Below are 23,365 nucleotides of genomic sequence, written 5' to 3' on the forward strand. Positions count from 1 at the left end.
AACTGAGCCACCCAGGTGCCCAAATTCCTCCAAATTTTTTAACTAGTGGCTACTAACTCAAAAGATAAAAACTGTTGATGAAAAAAAGTCAACATTGTGAGCAAAATTTGATTCTGGGGCCACCAGTTTGAGACCTCTGCGTATTCATTCACTCATCCATTCAACAAATATTGATTGAGGGCCTACTGAAAGCCAGGCAGTATTCTAGGTGTTTGGGATACACCAGTAAACAAAACAAAGGTCCCTGCTTAATGGAACTTAGCTTCTAACAGCGAGAAGACAGGGGCAGGCTGGGTGACTCAGTCAGTTGGGTGCTCTGACTCTTGATTTCGGCTCAGGTCCTGTAGTGTGGGGCTCCTCGATCAGCAAGAAGTCTGTCTCCCTCTCCCTCTCCCCCTGCTTGCACTCTCTCTCTAATAAAAAAAATCTTAAACAGTAAGAAGACAAACATAAACTATAAACATAATAAAATTTAGTATGTTAGGTAACTGCTATGGAGAAAAGAGGATAAAGGAAGATCAGGAGTGTGAAGGGGGTGGGGCAGGCTGGAGAAATAAATAGGGTAAAAAAAATAGGGTGATCCACATAGGCTTCAATGAAAAGGTGACATTTAATCAAAGATTTAAAGGTGGGGGAGTTAGCCAAGCCAACATCTGGGGGTGAGAGCATTCCATGCCTAAGCTACAGCCAGTGCAAACGCCCTGAGGAGAAAGTGCCTGGTGTTTTCGAGAAACGGAGGGCATGGTGATGAAGTCAGAGCGCTAATGAGCCAGATTAGGGAGGCCCTGTAGACGATTGTATGGCCCTTTCCTTTTGTTCTGAGTAAAGGGGGAAGTCACTGCAAAGTTTTGGGTAGGGGGATGACATAATCTGATGTGTGGTTTTTTGTTTTGTTTTAAAGATTTTGAGAGAGATAGAGAGCACGAGAAGGGGGAGGGTCAGAGGGAGAAGCAGGCTCCCTGCTGAGCCCAATGTGGGACTTGATCCCGGGACTTGATCATGACCTGAGCTGAAGGCAGTCGCTTAATCAACTGAGCCACCCAGGCGCCCTGATGTATGTTTTTTAAGAGATCCTGACTGTTGTGTTGTAAATACACTGCAGAACACTAAGGCAGATTTGCTAAGAAACTACTGCAGTGATCCAGGAGAAAGATAGCATCTTATTCCAGGCTGAAGCACTGGAGGTGGTGGGAAGAGGTTGGATTCTGGAAATAGTTTAAAGATAGAACCCCCAGGATTTCCCGGAGTCTGAGAGAAAGAAGTTGAGTCCAAGAACCGAAAGAATAGTTTCCATCAACTGAGATGAGGAAGGCTGCAGGTGAGGCAGTTTGAGGCAGGGTAGAGACGGGTTTAGTTTGAAGCATGTTAACTTTGAATTGTCCGTTAGATATATAAGGAAAAGACAAATAGGCGCCGGGCTATTCAAGTCTGGAGTTTAGGAGAAGTCGAGGATAGAGAAAGAACTTTGGAAATCACTGAGACTGAATGAGGTCAAACAGGTGTGTATATTGAAAAGTCAAGATCAGGAGACTGTCCTAGGGGCACTCTATAGTTCGGAGAAAAGGAGAAATCATCAAAGCAAACTGTGAAGAAAACTGGCAAAGCAGGAAGAAAACAGAAACAAAATTGGTGTCCTGGAAGCTAAGTGAGGCAAGTGTAATTACTGGAGGAGTGAGGACGTTTACGGGTCAACTAACAGGATGCGTAGAGCGCCTTTACACAATCTCCGCTGCCAAACAGACCCTACTCATTCCATCTATGTGGTCTTCTCTCCAGTACCGAGATCCTGCACAGAACAGTCTGGACCGGGCTGCTGAGGGAGCAGAAGGCAAGCTGGGGACAAAGCACAAGGTGGGGTGAGGGCTGTGGGGTGTCAGCTTGCCTTCTGCTCTCTCACCACTGCCATACTTTCCTTTTTCTGTGGCTCATCTCCTTTGTGATTTAGAATTCTTTTAAATGCTAGCTTGAGTACCACAGTTGTAAAGATTAAGGGTAGGCCTCCTCCTGGAGTTGCCATCGTTTTCCAGAGGATCCCATCCCTCCGCCACTTTTAGGAAGATCTCAAGTAAGGAAAATTGAGAGCTGCATCCCTCTTTCCTCAGCATCCAGTTATCACAGAATGCCAGAGCTGCAAGTGACCTCAGAGCTGCGAGAGATAAACCAAAGCCCCCATTTTTAGAGATAACGTGAAGCCAAGAGGGAGACGGTGTCTTTTCCGGTTCACGTCACAATCTGTCGATAACTATGGGCGTCCCTGGCCGGAGAAGAAACAGGGAGGAGGGTATAAGGAAAACGCTGAATCACGGATCGTTGCTTTCAGCTTTTTGAAGTCCCGGCGGCCGCCAGGCGGCGAGGCCAGCGTCCAACCCGGGCCGGGTCCGCCCCTCGGCTTCGCCAGCCAGAGCGGCGGCGGCTCAGGCGCGCCGCGGGCAGCCGCAGGGGCCTTTCCTGCGCCGGCGCTGGGGGCCTCCTCCACGCTCCCTCAGCGCTGGGAACATGGCGGCGGCCGCGGGGAGGGCCCTGCTGCGAGGAACGGTGCGGGGGCTGCTGCTCCCGCGACTCGCGGGGGGCACTCCGGGCCCGGAGCGCGACTTCAGCCTCTCTCACAATCGGGTGAGGGCCAGCTCTGAGCTCTGGGAGTCCTCGCCTCTGGTGGGGCTCTTTACGCCCGAATACTGTTCTGGGGGGGCCGCGCCGTGGCTGTGGCGGGCTATCCATGTGCCGGCGGCTGAGGGCGGCAGGGGGTTCTCCGGGAGACTCGCTCACCCTCGCTCCCCGGCTGCCAGGGCACGGTCATCGTGGAGCGCTGGTGGAAGGTGCCGCTGGCCGGAGAGGGCCGGAAGCCGCGCCTACACCGGCGACACCGGGTCTACAAGCTGGTAGAGGACACGAAACACGGGCCCAAAGGCAGCCTGGAGCTCATCCTCACGCAGTCGGTGGAAGGTAAGGCCCGGCAAAGACACTTCCTGTCTTAGGCTGGCTCTGTTTGGCATCAGCTTTTCCCTGCCGTCCCCCCCTTAGCTGTTTCTCGTCCTTTCTCTACTTTGTAGAAATTATGTCTATATTTGAGAGGAAGAAGCCATAGAAAGGACTATGGTTGCCCTTGCCTTCCTGCATACAAAAAGAAACGTGAATGCAGCAACATCAGTAACAGTGCGTGGAGGGAAAAGGAGGCTTAACAGCAGGTGCTACAATTCCTGAAATCCTGTTAAGGGAGCAACTCTCACTTTGTACAGGGAATATTAAATTTCTAAATCAGGCTCTTAGAAACAAATTAGAAGTCTTTAAGTGTTGTTCTTAGTGAACATTTTTTTAATTTTTTATTGTTATGTTAATCACCATACATTACATCATTAGTTTTTGATGTAGTGTTCCATGATTCATTGGTTGTGCATAACACCCAGTGCTCCATGCAGAATGTACCCTCTTTAATACCCATCACCAGGCTAACCCATCCCCCTACCCTCCTCCCCTCTAGAACCCTCGGTTTGTTTTTCAGAGTCCATCGTCTCTCATGGTTCGTCTCCCCCTCCGACTTACTCCCCTTCATTCTTCCCCTCCTGCTATTTTCTTCTTTTTCTTTTTTTTAAACATATGTTGCATTATTTGTTTCAGAAGTACAGATCTGTGATTCAACAGTCTTGCACAATTCACAGCGCTCACCCTAGCACATACCCTCCCCAATGTCTATCACCCAGCCACCCCATCCCTCCCACCCCCCACCACTCCAGGACACTCAGTTTGTTTCTTGAGATTAAGAATTCCTCATATCAGTGAGGTCATATGACACATGTCTTCTTAGTGAACATTTTTTTCTGGGAGGAATAAGCTCTATGAAAGAATGATAGGTGCGTCTTTCTTTGATCCTCTTCTCCTCTTTAGGTACTCCTAGGTAGTTTGATCCAGTGTCTGTTCTTACTGGCAGGACTTGGAGTCCGGGGTGACCTGGTCTCAGTGAAGAAATCTTTGGGCCGGAATCAACTACTGCCTCAAGGTCTGGCTGTATATGCATCCCCTGAAAACAAGAAACTGTTTGAGGAGGAGAAATTGGTGAGCGCAAAGGAAGGCAGAGGGACTTGGAGGAATAAAAACCTTAAGAGTCCTTCTAGCAACTTCCTTTCCTTTGCTATCTAACTTAAAAATGAAATAGGGATTAGAAGAACAGGAACCCAAAAACTCAGCCTATATCTAGCATAGGAAGTTCAATATTTATCATGGACTCATTTTTCTTTTCCTTTTTTTCATCTTTAACTTTCTTTTCTAGCTGAGACAAGAAGGAAAATTAGAGAAGATCCAGACCAAGGCAGGTGAGATGGTGAGTAAAAACATAGAAAATTGTTACTTATTTGTCACCTAAGGAGTCACCAATTTCTTCCTGAGAGGCTCCTTGATTTCCTTGAAATCTCCTGATTTCAGAGACAAGTGTAGGAGAAAGAGGAAATGTTTGGCTGCCATAACTGGTATTGAGACCTCCTGGGAGATCCTAGCTTGTTGGGTGAACTGCCCTAGCTTATCGAGAAAGGCTGCGGCGTGATTACCAGGGGACCCATGGAAAAGTGTGAGATGAGGGCTCTGCCTCCGTTGATATTTACAGACAAGTTGCAGAGAACATAGACACATGAGAATGTGATCAGTAAGCTCAATGCGGTAGATTATAAGAATGACATAGAGCAAAAAGGTGATTGGAGAGGACTTTTCTTCAGACGGGATTGAATTGGGCCTTGTGGGTTTAGTAGGCTTTGGAAAGACCAGGAGGGTGGGGAAGGTATTAAGGGGAAAAAAAAGTATAGGTGGTTCCGGCATGTTTTTAACATGAAAAGTAGACCAGTCTAGCAAAAGCAGAGTACTTAATATGTAGGGTAATATTACAAAACATGTGGCTGGAAAGAAAGTTGAGGTGAGACTTGTAAAGCATTTTGAATCCTCAGCTAATGAATTTATACTTCATTCTGTAAGCAGGGAGAAATTGTTAATGGGGTAGGGGTAGGATTGAAGGGCCAGAAGTATTGGATTAATATGGTCTCTGAAAGTCATTCTAGGGGACGCCTAGGTGGCTCAGTCGTTAAGCGTCGGCCTTCACCTCAGGTCATGATCCCAGCATTCTGGGGCCAAGCCCTGTGTCGGGCTCCCGGCTCAGCGGGAAGCCAGCTTCTCCCTCTCCCACTCCCCTTGCTTATGTTCCCTCTCTTGCTGTCTCTCTGTCAAATAAATAAAATCTTTAAAAAAGAAAAGAAAGTCATTCCATCCTGGGGCACCTGGGTGGTTCAGTCGGTTAAGCGTCCGACTCTTGATTTCCTCTTAGGTCATGATCTCAGGGTTGTTATATCGAGCCCCACTTCGGGCTCTTGTGCTCTGCGTGGAACCTGCTTAAGATTCTCTCCTTAAGCCCCTCCCCACTCATGCACACTCTCTCTCTCAAAACGAAAAGAAAAAGTCCATCTGTCCTGAGATATACCACTGATCCCCATTGATAGGTCTAATTTTGACATGGCCTGTTTCTCCTTGCTTAGGAACAACCAGGTATAGGTGACCTTCTCCTCCAAAGTTTCACTAAAACACCTTCCTACAAAATCAGCCATGAGACAATAAGAATGTTCTCTTTCCCAGTCATCTTCTCACCTGTATGCTTGTGAAGCAGAAATTGTGCCCTTTTCCTGAACTCAGACGTTGTGCCTCTTGCTAACATGTTTCCTCTCCTTTGATTGTAACTCTAACCTGTCTCCTGTTTATAATTTCTATCAGACAGTGAAATTTCTGAGAAGCTGTCACCTGGAAGTGGGGATGAAGAACAACGTCAAATGGGAACTAAACCCTGAAATAGTCGCCCGCCATTTCTTCAAAAATGTGAGTGTTTCCACATACCACTGTGCCTCTGAGGGTGGAAGCTTCCCCTGGGAAGAAGGCCCAGAATTGATCCCTTTGTTAGGAAAGAGTGTGATCATACAGCTGAAGTTAGGGACAGTGTTGTTGGTTGGTTGCAGGAGTTGTGGGAGAGAAATGGCTAAGGACTAAGGGATGTCAGAATTTGAAGACTGATAGGAAAAGATGGTGTTATCATTTATTTCCTCTCTAGTCAGGGAAAACCTAGAATATGTGACTCACTGGGGAGTTTGTACTTTTGTAGGTACAGTGATTTCAGTCTCAAGACCTGTTTCTCTTTGGCGAATCCTCCTCCCTTTCTGAGAAATTAGACTGAGTTTCTCTGCCACTATCTATGGAGGTCTATGCCCTCTCATGGGATCAGCCAGGGTAAACGCCTCAGTTTTATTCATTCCTGTACAGGAAATTCCAGAACCTTCTTTGAGGTTGCCTACAGTTGCATCAATGTAAACAGAGATCCTTTTGGTTGTGACTTTTTGCAGCTTGGTGTTGTGGCCGCCCCACATGCATTAAAGTTACCAGAAGAGCCCATTACGCGGTGGGGCGAGTACTGGTGTGAGGTGACGGTGAGTGTTTCACATACCGCCGCCTCGTTTTTCTGGCTGGGAGAAAAGGTGGGAATCGGTGGTAGTAGCTCTTATCTGCCCAGCTGACCTCTGAGGATTCCTGTCGTTCTGTGTACAGGTGAACGGACTTGACACTGTGAGGGTACCTATGTCTGTGGTGAACTTTGAGAGGCCCAAGACCAAAAGATACAAGTACTGGCTAGCCCGGCGAGCTGCCAAGGGGGTGGCCCCCACCAGCTCCCAGACGGTCTGAACCTCCTCTCCCTCAGAAGCAGAAGAGCAGAATCAGAGGAGCGGTGAGCGACAGTGGGCTGGCACGTTGACACCACTCCCAGCATCTGACCAAATAATGGAGTTTTAGAGAGCACGTGGGGACATGGGCCTAACCTGCACGGCCACATTGACTCGTCCGTATCTCCCACCTCTGTCTTTGGCTGTTAGCACATCGGCCTTACCTGGGCCGTCCTGCTCAAGGAGTACCAGGCTGTAGATTTGATAAGCTGAATAGTAACATGAAAACATCTAGATGGTGTTGAGCCTGCAATTTGCTGGAACAAATGGAAGAGCAACCCACTCTTTCCAGTACTGGTCCCATTTTCATACATACTGAACATTTGCATCACGAGAGGAAATAAAGAGGTTATGCTCTTTTTATTTTTTTGGTGTTTTTATGACAGTGATATGGTATGCACTACAGTTACTTTATGCACTTACGACTTAACACCACACCTTTACGTTTCTCTCAGCTACAAATGGTGCTGTGTATGGTCCTTAAGTGTTTATGTGCATGTTTTGATAAATTTTAACTTCTTTTTAATTTTCAAATTTTTTTAATTGTAGTATACTTGACACACCATGTTATGTTAGTCTCAGGTGTACGGCACAGTGATTGGATAATTCTGTACGTTCTGTGCTTACCGAGGTATGCCAAGGCTGCCATTTGTCACCGTGCAATGCTATTACAGTACCACTGACTACAGAGCTTGTGTTCTTTTTAGATGTTGTTTACCAGCCCTGAGTAGACTGGGGATAGGATCTCCAAGTAGGTTGTCCTCTTGAGCTATGGGTTTGGTGCTAAAAAGGAAGGAACAAGAGGATGCCTTTGCAGGCTACATCCCGTGGGTGCTGTGGGCAAAGGATTTAAGCTGATTGGGTATGTCTTTGGTCTTAAGAGTTATTTTCGTTAGGTATATTGATAAAGTCATGAATATGAATAAGCACAATGGATTCTCCTTTTCTAAAAGGGATCTGAATACAGCCTAAGGGTAATTGTTGGAGAAAATGAAGCTGAGATGAAAGAAATTTAAGGAGAACTTCTGTTTTGTTTCTATAACCAGCTCCTGAAATTATAAAACAGATGGTATCTTGGTCTCTAGACCAGGGTTATGATGTAGGGCTAGTCACTGGGTAATTATGGAATAGGCATCTTGATTCGAGACAAGGGAAGTAGATCTGCATAAATTCAAGGTCCATGAGTGGAAAAAAGACCCAAACTGTTGACAGATGGATTATGCTAGTCATTCAAATATAATGTGATGTCACACAATTCAGGAAGGGTATAGAAGGGGGACCATTGCCTCTGCTGTCCTTACTGGAAGCTCAGAGAGACTTGTTTCTATCATAGTGTTTGAGCTCATCTACCACTCTGAGTTAAGTAACTTTCATTCACATGAGGCCAGCCTCACACTTGCCAGACTCCATAACTCAAGTCTGCCACTGGTGGTGTTTGAAATTGATCTCCATCCCTACTGTTAAGATGAAAAGCTCATTTAACACATCTTTCCACACCACCACCATCAGCATCATAAAGCTCTCTGAAATTGCCTGAGCAACAGGCACGACATTCCACACAGCTAATCCCAAAGTGTTTCCATTTTAATTTGTTATAGTGTGAGTTCCTGGTGAAACAGACTGAATTGGAAATTTGTGTGCAGGAAGTGTATGGTGGGGGAGTCAAGGAAGCAGGACTATGTGGGGGGGAGGTTGAGCTGAGTGGTCTCAACAAAGACCTTGGTCAGTCCCTCACACTCAAGCTAGGATAGCTTTGCAGAAATGTGTAACCTACTGAGGCAAGTGGCCAGACATACCCCCACACGGACCAGGAAAGGGCCATGTGCTCAGGTGACTTGACTTCAGGCAAAGGCAGTTCCCAGGGGGGGACTCAGCTGTCAGCGTTCTCAGCAGCTTGGGAAAGGAGTGCTTCAGTCCTGAAGCGGGAAATTGGGGCCCCACACTGTCTCCACTACAGTCCACCTTTTGGGCTCTCCAGATCCATTTAATTCACAAGTTCTAGAATGATCCCTTCAGGATTCTGATGGGCCCCTTTTCCTGAGAAAACTAACAGAGGAAGGTCTGGGATAGCTCACAGCCCCTGCTGCTATAGCTTGTCCTGTTTGCAATGGGTGTTTATCCTCTCCCCGCTCTACTCCCCATTTAGATTTCTAGCTACACCCCCTCAACTTGTACTTCTGGTCCAAAGAGTTTAGCTGATAAGGTACCTGGTCATTGTGCCCTTTGCAGGCCATGACTGCATCTGTCCATTTATGATCAAAATTGATAACGTGTCAGAACACTATTCCCAAGTGTGGAATATGCTGTCTATAGACCCCAGAGAGGTTTACCAGGCAGTGTATTTCCTTCTTAGGGGTGAGATGGGAGATGTAAAATTTCCCCTTTACTTTGGAGGGAAAGTCCTGGCATGGTCCAGACCACTGGACCTCTAAAAACGTCACTGAATATTTGCAGGTTTTTATACCACCAGTTTCTAATGTACTTGCCATTTCTTGCTTGTCCTGTACAACAACCGTGATGTCATCAATGTGGTAATGTGATACTCTGTGGAATGCCCAGATGGTCCAGGTCATAGGATGACAGGGTGGGGAGGGTTTACACGGTCCAGGTGCAAGACTGTAAATATATATTACTGCTCATCCCACTAGTGAAAGCAAACTTTTCATGATCCTCCTTTCTTACAGAGATGGACAGGAATATATTGCTCAGATTAATGGCTGCGTTAATCTGCTCTAGCAAAGACACCACATTTAGCACAGCAGGTTACTTGTCGAAAATTACTTGTTGGTTGAGATCGCCATAATCCACCGTCAGCCTCCAGGAACTGTCTGGTTTTACCAGGGACCAGCCTAGTGAATTAAATGGCTTTATGATGGGACCACCATCCCTGCATCCTTTAGGTCTTCAAGAGGGCCACCGATGTGATAGTTTTTGTTTTTTGTTTTTATTTATTTATTTGACAGACAGCAAGAGCGGGAACACAAGTAGGGGGAGTGGGAGAGGGAGAAGCAGGCTTCCTGCGGAGCAGGGAGCCCGATGCGGGGCTCAATCCCAGGACTTTGGGACCATGACCTGAGCCGAAGGCAGACGCCTAACGACTGAGCCACCCAGCTGCCCCCCTGATGTGATAGTTTTAATTATCTTGGCCTGAGATGGTGGAGGCAGCATCAAGAGTTTCATGCTGGTCGTCTTCACTAAGATATCTCTTACCCTGTCATGATTAATGTAGTTCTGCCAACTATCAAATACGTCCATCTCAGTTACCCACTAAGGACCAGTGAAGTGACCGCTAGGTGGATTTATGAACCCAGCAGAACTACTGAGAGCCAGACCTGGTCTGGAATACATTTGTCACCCTGTTCCCATACACTGCTGCTCTAACGGGGCCATATGCTTCAGATCTGTGGACATCAATATCAGACAGGGCCCTGTAGCAGACAGTTCTTCAAATGGTCGAATATTCCTCTTTTTCCAGTGTGTATTGTGCAAATGGCCATGAGTCCTTATGGGAGAAGACTGGGGGGATTACGACCTCACACACTGGTCGTCTTGTTTCAAGGCCCTTTCTCCTAAGGGCCTAGCCTCTTACATCTGTTCCCGCTGAAAATCTGGCTCAGAAAGACCTCCGCTTCCACCCATGAAGTGATCTCAGCTACAGAAATCGCCTTCCCACTATAAACAACTAAAAACACAGACAAAATTCTACATGTTTGGATATTGAAAAGGGAAATAAATGAGGTGAGCCCTCTGATTGTCTCAGTTTATGGCCTAGAAGTAGTTTCCTGCACTGTAGTGTAAGGAGCAGTGCAGAGGGGGAACCTAAATAAAGCCAGAGATTAGAGCTGGTGGAGGATCATGAAATCCCGCCTTCCCCGCCCATGCCAAAGCAGTTCACAGAAAGTTAAAACAAGTTTAAATTTCGATTCAGTCTCATAATACAAAAATGTCCAGGTTCTGATAAAAAGTCTCATCATGGGTGTGCTTGTCTGGCTCAGTCAGTAGAGCATGTGACTCTTGATCTTGAGGTGGTGAGTTCAAGCCCCACATTGGGCATAGAGATTACTTAAAAAATTAAAAATAAAGTTGTTACATATTAGAAAAAAAGTCATCATACCAAGAACCAGGAAGATCTCAAACTGAATGAAAAAAGATAGCAGGTGCTGATACTGAGATGAAAACAGAGTCACCAACAGGATCTAAGCAACACAGGACACTCCACCCAACAAACCGCGGAATAGACCTCATGCTCCCACAGAACATACGCCAAGATAGACCATATCCTGGATCAAAAGACAAATCTCAACCAATTTAAAAATGGAATGATACAGAATGTGTTCTCTGATCACCATGGACTCAAAATAGAAATCAGCAATAGAAAGATAGGAGGAACATCTTTTTTTTTTTAATTTTTTATTGTTATGTTAATCACCATACATTACATCATTAGTTCTTGATGTAGTGTTCCATGATTCATTGGTTGTGCATAACACCCAGTGCTCCACGCAGAATGTGCCCTCTTTAATACCCATCACCAGGCTAACCCATCCCCCCACCCTCCTCCCCTCTAGAACCCTCAGTTTGTTTTTCAGAATCCATTGTCTCTCATGGTTCGTCTCCCCCACTGACTTACTCCCCTTCATTCTTCCCCTCCTGCTATCTTCTTTTTTTTCTTAACATATGTTGCATTATTTGTTTCAGAAGTACAGATCTATGATTCAACAGTCTTGCACAATTCACAGCGCTCACCATAGCACATACACTACCCAATAATCACCCAACCACCCCATCCCTCCCACCCCCCACCACTCCAGCAACCCTCAGTTTGTTTCCTGAGATTAAGAATTCCTCATATCAGTGAGGTCATATGATACATGTCTTTCTCTGATTGACTTATTTCAGTCAGCATAACACCCTCCAGTTCCATCCATGTGGTTGCAAATGGCAAGACCTCATTCCTTTTGATGGCTGCATAATATTCCATTGTGTATATATACCACATCTTCTTTATCCATTCATCTGTCGATGGACATCTTGGCTCTTTCCACAGTTTGGCTATTGTGGACATTGCTGCTATAAACATTGGGGTGCACGTACCCCTTCGGATCCCTACATTTGTATCTTTGGGGCAAATACCCAGTAGTGCAATTGCTGGATTGTATGGTAGCTCTATTTTCAACTGTTTGAGGAACCTCCATACTGTTTTCCAGAGTGGTTGCACCAGCTTGCATTCCCACCAACAGTGTAGGAGGGTTCCCCTTTCGATAGGAGGAAAATCTTACAATGCTTCGAAACTAAACACGTTTCTAAATAATCAATGGGTCAGTGAGGAATTCTGAAGGAAAGACAACTAATACATTGAACTGAATAAAAATGAAAACAACATAGCAAAATCTGTGGTACACAGCTAAAGCAGTGCTAAGGGAAAATTAAAGCACTAAATGCATACATTAGGAAAGAGGAAAAGTCTAAAATCAATCATCTTAAGTCCTACCTCAAGAACCTAGAAAAGGCAGAGCAAAGTAAACCCTAAGCAAGCATAAGCAAGGAAATAAAAATGAAAGGAACCAGAAAGCAATGAAATTTGCAAGACAGAAATAGAGAAAATCAATGAAACAAAAGAGCTTGTATTCTGAAAAACATCAGTAAAATTGACAAACCAGTAGGAAGACTAAGAAGACAAACTACAAATATTAGGAATGAAACACAACATAGGGACTTTACAGATATCAGAAAGATGATAAGGGAACACTACGAACTCTATATGCATAAATTTGACAAGTTAGACAAAATCCTTGAAAAACATAAACTACCATAATTGACCCAATATGAAATAGATCATTTGAATAGCCCTATAACCATTAAGGAGAATTAATTCATAATTTAAGGCTCCCCTCTTCTCCTCCCCCAAAAAACTCTCAGGCCCAGATGGTTTCTCTGGAGAATTCTACCAAATGTTTAAAGAGGAAGTAACACTAATTCTATATAATTTCTTCCACAAAATAGGAGGGAATACTTCCCAATTTTTATTACCATGAAAATAAACCCCCAACAGTACCAAAAAAAGTACGGTCCAGTATCTCTCATGAATATAAATGCAAAAATCCTTAACAAAGTATCAGCAAATAGATTTTATCAAATTATGGTAAGATTGATATACCATGCTCAAGTGGGGTTTATTCCAGGATGCAAATCTGATTCAATATTCAAAAATCAATCCATGTAATCTACCATATTAACACCCTAAAGAAGAAAATCACATGATCATATCAATTGATGGAGAAGAATCATTTGACAAAAGTCTATACCCATTCATGGTTTTTAAAAAAAAATTCTCAGAAAAATAGGAATATAGGGAAACTTATTCAACTTGACAAGAACTACAAAAAGTCTACAGTTAATCTTATACTTTTTTTTTTAAACACAGTGTTTTGGGGTTTTTTTTTAAGATTTTTTATTATTTATTTGCCAGAGAGAGAGAGTACAAGCAGGGGGAGCAGCAGGCAGAGGGAGAATAAGGTTCCACGCTGAGCAGGGAGCCCGATGTAGGGCTCAATGCGGGGCTCGATCCCGGGACCCTGGGATCATGACCTGAGCCAAATGCAGACACTTAACCGACTGAGGCAACCAGGCATCCCAGTTAATATCATACTTAATGGTGAAAGGCTGAGTGCTTTTCTCCTAAGATCAGGACAAGGCAAGTATATCTGCTCTCACACCCCTCTTCTTCAACATAATGCTAGCAGTTCTAGACAGTGCAATAAGGCAAGGGAATTAAAAAGCATACAGACAAAAGAAGAGAAAACTATCCCCATTTACTGATGACATGATTTGTCTAGGTAGAAAATCTCAAGGAATCTGTAAAAAACTAAAATTCATACACGCGCACACACACACACCACATGGACATCAAAATTAAAAATACAATACTCTAAAATTGCTCAAAAATATGTAGGTATAAATCGAAGAAAACACAAGATTTATGTGCTGAAAATTACACAATGTTGATGGAAAAAATCAAAGATCTAAATAAATGGAGAGACATACTGTGTTCATGGATCAAAAGATTCAATATAGTAAAGATGTTACTTCTTCCCCAAATAGACATGCAGGTTTAATGTAATTACTATCAAAATCCCAAGATTTTTTATAAACATTTACAAGATTGTCCTAGAATTTATGTGGAAGGCAAAGGAACTAGAATAGCTTAAAGAATTTTAAAAAGAAAAAAGTGTGAGAAATCAGTCCACCCAATTTTTAGATTTATTATACAGCTACAACAATCAATGCTGTGTATAACTGTAGGTGGAGGGATAGACACATAGATCAATGGAACAGAATACAGATCCCAGGAACAGACTCACAAATATGCCCAAACTTTTTTTTTTTTTTGGATGAAGTTACCAAAGCAATTCAATGGAGGAAAGATAGCCTTTTGAACAAATGCTAGAGCAATTGGACAGCCATAGGCACAAAATGAAACTTAACCTACACCTAACGCCTTATACAAAAATTAACTCAGAATGGCCATGGACCTAAAAATAAACTAAAACTATAAGTCTTTTTAAAAAAAATAGAAAAATTTCAGGATCTATGATGAAACAGTTATTTTTTTCTTTTAAAGATTTTTTTAAACAAGCTCCTCAGTTTTGTTTTTGTTTTTTTTAAGATTTTATTTATTTGAGAGAGCGTGTGCACATGCAAGGGGCTAGTGCAGAGGGAGAGAGAGAAGCAGACTCCCCACTGAACAGGGAGCCCCATGCGGGGCTCAATTCGGGGCTCGATGCGGGGCTCGATTCCAGGACCCTGAGATCATGACCTGAGCTGAAGGCAGACGCTTAACCGACTGGGCCACCCAGGTGCCCCTAAAGATTTTTAAGTTATCTCTACATCCAACGTGGGACTCAAACTTACAAGATTAAGAGTCGCATGCTCTACTGAATGAGCCAGCACCCCAAAGGGTTCTTAAATTTGACACCAAATGATCCATAAGAGGGAAAATCAAGAATTTAGACATAATTAAAATTTAAATATTATGCTCCTAGAAAGCCCATGTGGAAAGTACGAAAAGACAAGCTACTGGGAAACAATATTTGCAAACCAGAGATCTAACAAAGGAGCAGTATCTTGAGTGTAAAAAGAACTCTCAAAGTGAAAAAAACTACAATCTGATCAGAAAATGGGCAAAAGACCTGAACATATATTTTACTAAAAAGGATATATAGAGGGAAAATAAGCATATGAAAAGATATTCAACATAACCATGAGAGAGATGCAAATTAAAACCACAATGAGGTATTACAACACACCTATCAAAATGGCTAAAATTAAAAATTGTGACAACACTAAATGCTGGTGAGGATGTGCAAAAACTGGTCAGATATTGCTGGTAGGAATGCAGGACGGGATAGTCACCTTGGAAAAGAGTTTGGCAATTCCTTACAAAGGAATGCCCTTACCATTTAACTCAGCCATCCTATTCCCAGGCATTTACTAAAGAGAAATGAAAAGTTACTAATGGGAACACCCGGGTGGTTCAGTCGATTAAGCATCTGCCCTCGGCTCAGGTCATGATCCCAGGGTCCTGGGATCGAGTCCCACATCAGGCTCCTTGCTCAGCAAAGAGCTTGCTTCTCCCTCTGCCTGCCTCTCTCTAACAAATAAATAAAATAAAATCTTAAAAAAAGAAAAGTTACTAATGATGTATTAATGTTCATAGGAACTTGATGACCCCAAATGGAAACAATCCAAATGACCATCAGTGTTATATAAACAGTGGAATACTACTCAGCAAGATAAAGGAACTAATCACACCACACTGATAAATCTAAAAATGTGCTCTGTGGAAGGACATGCCGTATGATTCCATTTATGCGAAACTCTTATGATAAAGCATTAGCAGTGGCCAAGAGCCAGAGCTTTCAATGGGGACAGACTGCAAAGGTACCACACCAGTGATGGGCTTTCATGTTTAACAACCAACTTTCAGTGGGAGGGAAGCCCTGGTTTGTAGCATTTGCCAGTTTCTATATAGATATATAGATATATTTTCTTTTATTTTTTTAGAGAGAGAGAGAGCACAGGGTGGGGGGGGTGCAGAGGGAGAGGGAGAGAGAGAGAATCTTAAGCAGACTCCATGCTCAGTGCAGAGCCCGATGCGGGGCTCAATCTCACAAACCTGAGATCATGACCTGAGCCAAAACCAAGAGTCAGATGCTTACCTGACTGAGCCACCCAGGTGCCCCATATTTGCCAATTTCTATGGTATAAATATCCCTTCCACTGACAATTTCACAAATCCAGCATGACATCACTGGACACTGAGTATGGAAGAGATGCTAGCTAACAACTTGATCTCACTAGATGATGTAAGTTGACTCCAGTACAACACTGGGCACAAGGGAATGTTGTGGGATGACGGAAATGTTACCTATCTTGTGGTGATGGTTAATTTGAAAAACTTATTAAAGTATACATTTTTATTTTTAAAGATTTTATTTATTTGAGAGAAAGCAGGAGAGAGAATGAGTGGGGGTGGGGAGGGGCAGAGGGAGAGGGAGAAGCAGACTCCCCAGTGAGCAGGGAGCCTGACGCAGGGCTTGATCCCAAGACCCCGAGATCATGACCTGAGCTGAAGGCAGACCAACCAGGCGCCCCTAAAGTGTACATTTTAAATTGGTGTTTTAATGTAAGTAAATTATACCTCGATAAAGAATTCTTTTAAAGCTGACAGGCTCAGGGTGTAGAAACAGGAAGGAATTGTAACTTTTTTTTTTAAGGAACTGTAACTTTTTATCAGGGTAGGCGTCGGCGTCCTCAGCCTCCTGATCATCCATCCTTGATTTCTCTTTATTGTACAGATGGAGCAACAATAGCCATGTGGAGTGCCATCCACCTTGTTTCCAGAAAAGCCGTGTTCTGTGAATGACCTCCAGCACTCCGCCAGTCAGACCCAGACCCTGGCTGCCTCTCCAACCTTCCTGCTCAGTGCAGAAACTCAGTCCCTTCCATTCCAGTGGGCAGGCCCCCACCACCTGCCCGTTTCCGTGTCCAGCCATCCCCGTGGCTATCAGGGAGCCCAGGTCTGTGACAGCTCACCACTGGCCTGGAGAGCAAGGCCATCCCTGAGCTTCTGTGAGACTGATGCTTGTCTCACCAGGGCTCTCTTCAGCCCTTCTGGAGACAGATTGCCCCTCGGGCCCTCTGATGGAGCATAATCATTTGGTGAGTTTTCTTGCTTTAGCACAGCATATTTACTCTAACATGCCCACGTGTTTTAGCCCTTTGATGCCTTCTTCCACCATATACCATGGTTGTTCTGGTGTTTCTGCTTCACTTAATGTGGGCCGTGGCTTCCTCCAAGTTTCTAAGAGCCATCCCGTCAGAATATTAACAGTATCTCTCGGGGTCCTTGTCAGAGCATTAAGTCCTGTATCATGGGAAGATGCTTCCATATCCATCTACTTGCCCTTATGTCCCACCCTTCTCAGCGCAACACCCTCAGAATCCAGCCTGACACCCATCTCCTGCCAGTACACTGGGGCCTCCAGGCAGTCTTCCATAAGGGGGCACCCGGCTGGTAAGGGAGGAGGTGCGGCCTTTAACAGGAAGAAGTGGGTACTTTTGCAGTCCCAAGGGATGCAGGAGAATGGGGGAATTCAAGATTTTTTTAAAGCATCAACCCAGATGTCCCACCCGATGTCTCAGGGCCTCACTCCTTCCCAACAGACCTGCCAGAGTTAAGAATTCAAACTTCTCCGGAGCTCTCCTACTATTACAAGTAAATCCTGGGCCTTCTGAGCTTTTTGAGTCCTCAAGATGCAAGAGACAAAAGTCTCTTCTTAAGTTGCCAAGGAGAGCTTCGGGCTTTACAGCTGGCCTTTAGTTGGTGATTAATTACCCTCAGCCTTTTGTTGTCTTTCTCCAATGCACTGAGAGCCTCCAGCCCCAGCCATCCAATTCCGGTATCTTTGTAACTTCTCAGACCTGATATATTTCCCCCACCAATGTGTTCCCTTCCGCCAGGATCCCACCCTAGCTCACAGCCAGTGAGGGTTGTTAACACTGCACTGAGCCAGCGCGCCAGGGCCATGCGTGCTCCACCTACCACCAGTGACGGGATCCTCTCGGCCAGCTGGCCAACTGGGGATTCAGCTTTAAAATCTCAGCTTGGGGGGCGCCTGGGCGGCTCAGGCGTTGGGCGGCTGCCTTTGGCTCAGGTCACGATCCCGGGGTCCTGGGATCGAACCCTGCATCGGGCTCCCTGCTCCGCGGGAAGCCTTCTCCTCCCTCTCCTCCTCCCCCTGCTTGTGTTCCTGCTCTCGCTGTCTCTCTCTCTCTCTCTCTCTCTCTGTGTGTGTCAAATAAATAAATAAAATCTTAAAAAGATAAATAAAATCCCAGTTTGGTCTTTCCGCCTCCGGCGGCGGTGATAACACTGAGAGCCGCTGCTGCCCCGTCCGCCCACCCGCAGTGGGATCAGCTTCGTGATCAAGAGGAACAAGCAGAGAAACACCACCGAGCCCAGTACCCTGAAGGCTCACAACCCCTCCCGCTACAACAGGCTGATCCACTGCAAGACTGTGGGCGTGGAGCCCGTGGCCAACGGCAAAGGTGTAGCGGTGGTCAGGAAGCGGAGCTCCAGCCAGGGAAACCCACCACCCCCTGCTTAGGGACCACATCAACAAGAACACCCAGGGCCACCCTCAGCAGCATCAGACATGATCTGCGGTGAGACAAGTGCCACCCAGATCTGCACATGGCTGCCGGAGCCTGTGGAAGAGGACGTGCCCGCCCCACCAAGAGCGCCTGAGCACATCCCCTCCCCCGACTCCAAAGCAATAAAGATGTCAACCACCTCAAATATATATATAATAAAATGAAATCTCAATTTAGAATCTGCTTTCCTCAGTAGTCTTGGCACCAATTCTCGCCAGGTTGAGTTCCGGCATTCTTTGAGATGGAAATCTGAGTGAAGGTTTATGAAGGTGTATGTCAGGACCAACACACCTGTGAGAACAAGAAACCACAGCACCAGACAGAAGACTCTGGCGCTGTGTGACCCTTCGGAGTTGTTCCCCACAGAGGCTAGGGAATCAGACCTCTCTACTTCCACACTGGTCAGTGGTTACTGGCTGTCTCAGGAGAGGGCAGGAACTTTGATGATTTTTCGGTGGAGGACTCTAGAGGGGTCTCAGCTGAGAACTGTTAGCCACCAACATTCCCAGCAGTTTGGGCAGGAGAGAGGGCACAGGGGTGAGCGCTTCAGTCCTGAAGAGGGGTATCGGGATGACACACCATGGCATCCACCACAGCACCTTTAAATATGAGGAGTGGGATGCCTAAGACAGCTATAGACAATGTCTCTTGTCTCCTACGTGGTTCGGTGTAGGTGGGTCTCACGGTCTGTTGTTTTACTATTGGAGGGGTCTTCAGCTGAGGGAAAAAAATCAGGAGCATATTACAAACCCCGCTATGACCTATTGAATACATGTGAGCAAGAATACACTGGGCAGCTTGTCTTCCTCAAGGGAAGGACTACCTTTCCTTACAATCAGTAGATATTCCCATAGCATCTCGTTCAAGACGACGTACAGAACAATGAATTCATGAAACTCGTGGAGCTGGAAATGACCTTGAGTGAGATATAGTTAACATTCACATGTTAGTTGAATGAATGACTCAATTTTGTCCTCACCTGCAGCTAGAAGGCTAGGTTAACTACCTAGAGGTAGAATACTCCCATGTTCCTGAACTGTTACCTAGCCACATTTTGTTCTCCATGCTAAATAACTCTAGGTTTGTTTTTTTTTCTAGCATGAAATACTGGAATCACATTAGACTGGAAATCAGGAGAGTGCCAGCCCCTCGGCCACTCTGTCATCTGTGGGCAAGTTTCTTCACTTATCACGAAGATTGGACTCAGTGATCTAAGGCAATTTCCACTTGGAAAAATTCTACAATTCAACCCTCTTTGGAATTTGGTTTTCTTTAGTCATAAAGTGTGGAAGTGAAACACAGTAATTGATTTAGGCTCTTCCCATCAGATTTTGTTTTCAGGTCTTGTTAGTTGGACAATGAAGCGACCCTACAGCTACCAGAACACTCCTGGCATTTTGTTCTCCCAGGGCCCAAAGATTCTGTCATCACTGTAATTCTCTGGGAATCTGCGCTGTCACTTCTCCACCCTGATGACCAAAGAATAGGGTACTTGGGGAAGTCCTGCTTCTGAAAGGCCTCAGATTCCAGTCCACCTGGGGCCTGTGACAGATGGGGTCAGAAGTGTGACTATTGGGCACCTGGGTGGCTCAGTCTGTTAGGCGTCTGCCTTCGGCTCAGGTCATGAGCCCGGGGTTCTGGGATCGAGCCCCGCATCGGGCTCCCTGCTCGGCGGGAAGCCTGTTTCTCCCTCTCCCACTGCGGATCTGCCTTCTTGTGCTTGCTCTTTCTGTCAAATAAAATCTTAAAAAAAGTGTGTCTACTGAAGCACTTGGGTTGTGCCCTGAAGAAGTTTTCTTGAGAAAGTTCTAAGTCTTCAGTCTCATGCAAAATAGCCCTAAATTCCAACATGTCAACTTGCATTTAATTTTAGTTTACTTCCTCTTCTCACCAGGATGCCCACACCTGTGACCTCTCCTCAGTGACCACTCCTGGCTCTGGGGAAATAATGCACTGAGTTCTGCTACTTCACTGAAATAGTAGCCTCTATCTATGAAGGCCTACCATGGGCCAGACACGGATATGGATGTCTAGGTGTGCAATGCCAAGCCTCACAGCAAAATCCACAAGGGACACGTTATCCCCCTTTAGAGATGAAGAAACTCAGCCACCCAAGGGAACAACAGGGATGGTTTAAGAGCACTGAAAATTTGGTTTTTTTCAACAAGCATTTAGGGAGAGGCAGTCATATGCAAGGTACATTTGGTTCCTTTGGACTGAAGCTGAATTTTCCCAAGGATGGTCATACGCACATGCCAACCTGCTCCTGGGAAAATGTTTTAACACATCAAATGTTAGCATTCAGAGAGTTCGGTCATGTCAATGATGTTTGAATGTAACATCTAGTAGCACACCCCTCTTTTCATAGATGTGAAAAGCGAGGCCCTAACAAACTGTATTAAACACAGAGATAAAAGTGAGGGAAGATTTCAGGAAGAACTTTCCTTGGAGGAAACGAGAATCGCCCCTCAGAGTTGACAATGGGGAGACATGGTATCAGACAGGGGCCTACAATCCTGGTCCATCTGTTAGCATTCTGCTCCCACACTGGGAGACATTCCTTGCATGTTTCTCTTACTTCACCTTTGAAACTGTATTATAATTATCTATGTATCTGTCTTCGGTCATGGCTGTGAGTTCCTGTGAGGAAAGAGAATCTTATTCCCAAAATTTGCATCCTGGGTACATAATGTACCATAATATTTGTTGAATAAATGAGTGGGCAAGTAAGTGAATGAATGAACAAATGAATAAACGAATAATCAACCTTGCAAGGTTTCTTTTTTCCCTCACTTTTAAGAAGGAAACATCTAGTGAGCTCATGGAGCAGGGCTGCCAGAGACAAGGCCCTGGATGTTGTAACTTCTGAAGAAATTTCCTTCTACAAGAATCTGTGAATCTGTGACTCTTCCCGCCTTCCTAAGCCCTCTCTTCTGCTGACGGTTTCACTCGGGCCTAACCAGGCGGCTTCCAGGGGTGTCTTCCCCTCGGCACCACGCCCAGGAGAGGGCAGTAGAGGCCCGTCTGGCTAGAAGGAGAGCGCCTCGCTGTCTAAATGCGGCCCTTCTTCCTTGCCACCCTGCGCTATGGGGACGGGGGCAGCCTACCACAGGCCTGGGAGAGCCACTGCCCCAACTGTGGGGAGGAGCGGCTGACACAGGTCACCACAGGTCACACGGTGGCACAGTTAGGCCTGCCTGTTAGTCCCCATTACCTCCGATATCAGGTCCTATCTATGCAACATTTCCAAGAAGCTCCTACCATTTTTAGCCTGAAAGTAAAACAGATCTCAAGAGATGAAAAATGCCAGATCCCTGCATGCTCAAGCATCTCCTTACAAAAGCCCATCCTTGACCCAGCTTCCTCTTCTGACTACTGCCCTTCCCCTGTCTCCTCTCACCACCATGCTCCCAGAAAGCATGTGCATCCACACCCACATCCCCATCTCACAACGGCCAGGAAGACCACTCGGGCCAACTCCCACCCACCCCCACCCCAGCGATTCATACTAATTTCACCCACACCCCAATTACAAACCCAGCAGACACCTTTGGGTCTAAATCCATCTCCCTATTTACCCTACCCCCATCGACTTCCCTTCTGTGTTAATGATCCCATCATGGGTCCCTTTGCCCGTGCAAGAAACCTAAAACTCATTAGAGAATCTATACCCGCCCTTATAACTCTAACCCACTCAAACCTCAATACTGCCCACTCTTCTCCTAAATACGAGCCTCCATCTCCTGTTCCCATGTCCCTGCACAGATTGGGACCTGGGCGCCACAGCTCAGGCTTCACTCAGCAAGTGCACTCTGGGCAGCTGTGGGTGCCAGGCCCCCCGTGACCAACACGGCTGACCAGGCCAGCTCTCAACACAACTCACATAGTCCAGATCACAGACAGTCCCAGGAAAACAAGCAAACAAAATCACATCAGCCAGCCACAGGTATTGTGAAGAAGACAGAGTGATAGGAGAGAAGATGGCGGGGGTGGGGGTGTGTTTAAATTAAATATTAAAAATGTCTGGATCCCTAGGAAAGGACTCCAAGAAAGTGACAAGAAGCTCTCTAGGGCACTCTTGGCTGGCTAAATACTCAACTTCCCAGCCTCCCTTAAAGGGGGCCATGTACACAGGTCTGGCCAATGAGGTGTTAGTGGGAGTTGACAGAGGTGGAAGGGGTGTACTGGGGAAGACCTACCTGCTTTCCAGAAAATCGCTGGTACAGTCCCTGCCTGCTCGTCCTTTGACCATGAGGGAAAAGGAGGAAAGAAAGACTTGCTCCCTTAGCAGAGGCTTCCTTTCAGACCAGAACATCCCAGCTGGGCCCCCCAGCCCTGTGAAGACCTGGGGAAGAACAATCCAGGCAGAGTTCAAAGGCCTTAACTCCAGAACTCCGGTGGCAGGTCCGAGGGAGGGAGAGAAGACCTGTGTGTCTGGAACACAGGCAGGTGGGAGGCAGGGGGCAGAAGTCTGAGGGATGGAGGGGTTCTTGCAAAGCTCCAAGGCCCCTAGAAAGCCATCTGGATTTAAGTGCCCGGAAGACAATGGATGGGTTTTAGGCAGGAGAGTGACATACTCTAATTTAGGTTTCTTTCTTTTTAAAGATTTATTTACTTGAGAGAGCACAAGGGGGCGTGCAAGTGGGCGGGGGGGCGGGGGGCAGAAGGAGAGAATCTTCCATCAGACTCCCTGCCGAGCATGGAGCCCCACACAGACACGGCCCATCCCAGGACCCATAAGGTCACGACCTGAGCCGAAACCCAGAGTTGGACACTCAACTGACCGAACCACCCAGGTGCCCCAGGGTTTAGGTTTCTTAAAGGGTCATTCTAGCCAGGACAGGGAGAAGGAACCAGCGAGGGCAGATACTGCTTTGGGGCTGACCCAACAGCAAATCCCACTCTTCTCCGGA

The 23,365-nt window shown here is 45.8% G+C and overlaps 1 protein-coding gene across 1 annotated transcript; it reads left to right on the forward strand.

Moving 5' to 3' along the window:
* The first annotated feature begins 2,460 nt into the window (after positions 1–2,460).
* MRPL9 (mitochondrial ribosomal protein L9) lies at positions 2,461–7,100 on the forward strand. The gene is made up of 7 exons (XM_028088331.1): positions 2,461–2,613; positions 2,787–2,943; positions 3,926–4,050; positions 4,265–4,315; positions 5,743–5,844; positions 6,363–6,446; positions 6,565–7,100. Exons 1-7 carry the CDS (start codon positions 2,497–2,499, stop codon positions 6,697–6,699), a joined length of 771 nt encoding a protein of 256 aa, XP_027944132.1. The 5' UTR covers positions 2,461–2,496; the 3' UTR covers positions 6,700–7,100.
* Positions 7,101–23,365: the final 16,265 nt, after the last annotated feature.

This window comes from Eumetopias jubatus, unplaced genomic scaffold (assembly GCF_037043125.1).
Source record: "Eumetopias jubatus isolate StellerSeaLion01/CBP00866 unplaced genomic scaffold, mEumJub1_p1.0 scaffold_4, whole genome shotgun sequence".
NCBI lineage: Eukaryota > Metazoa > Chordata > Mammalia > Carnivora > Otariidae > Eumetopias > Eumetopias jubatus.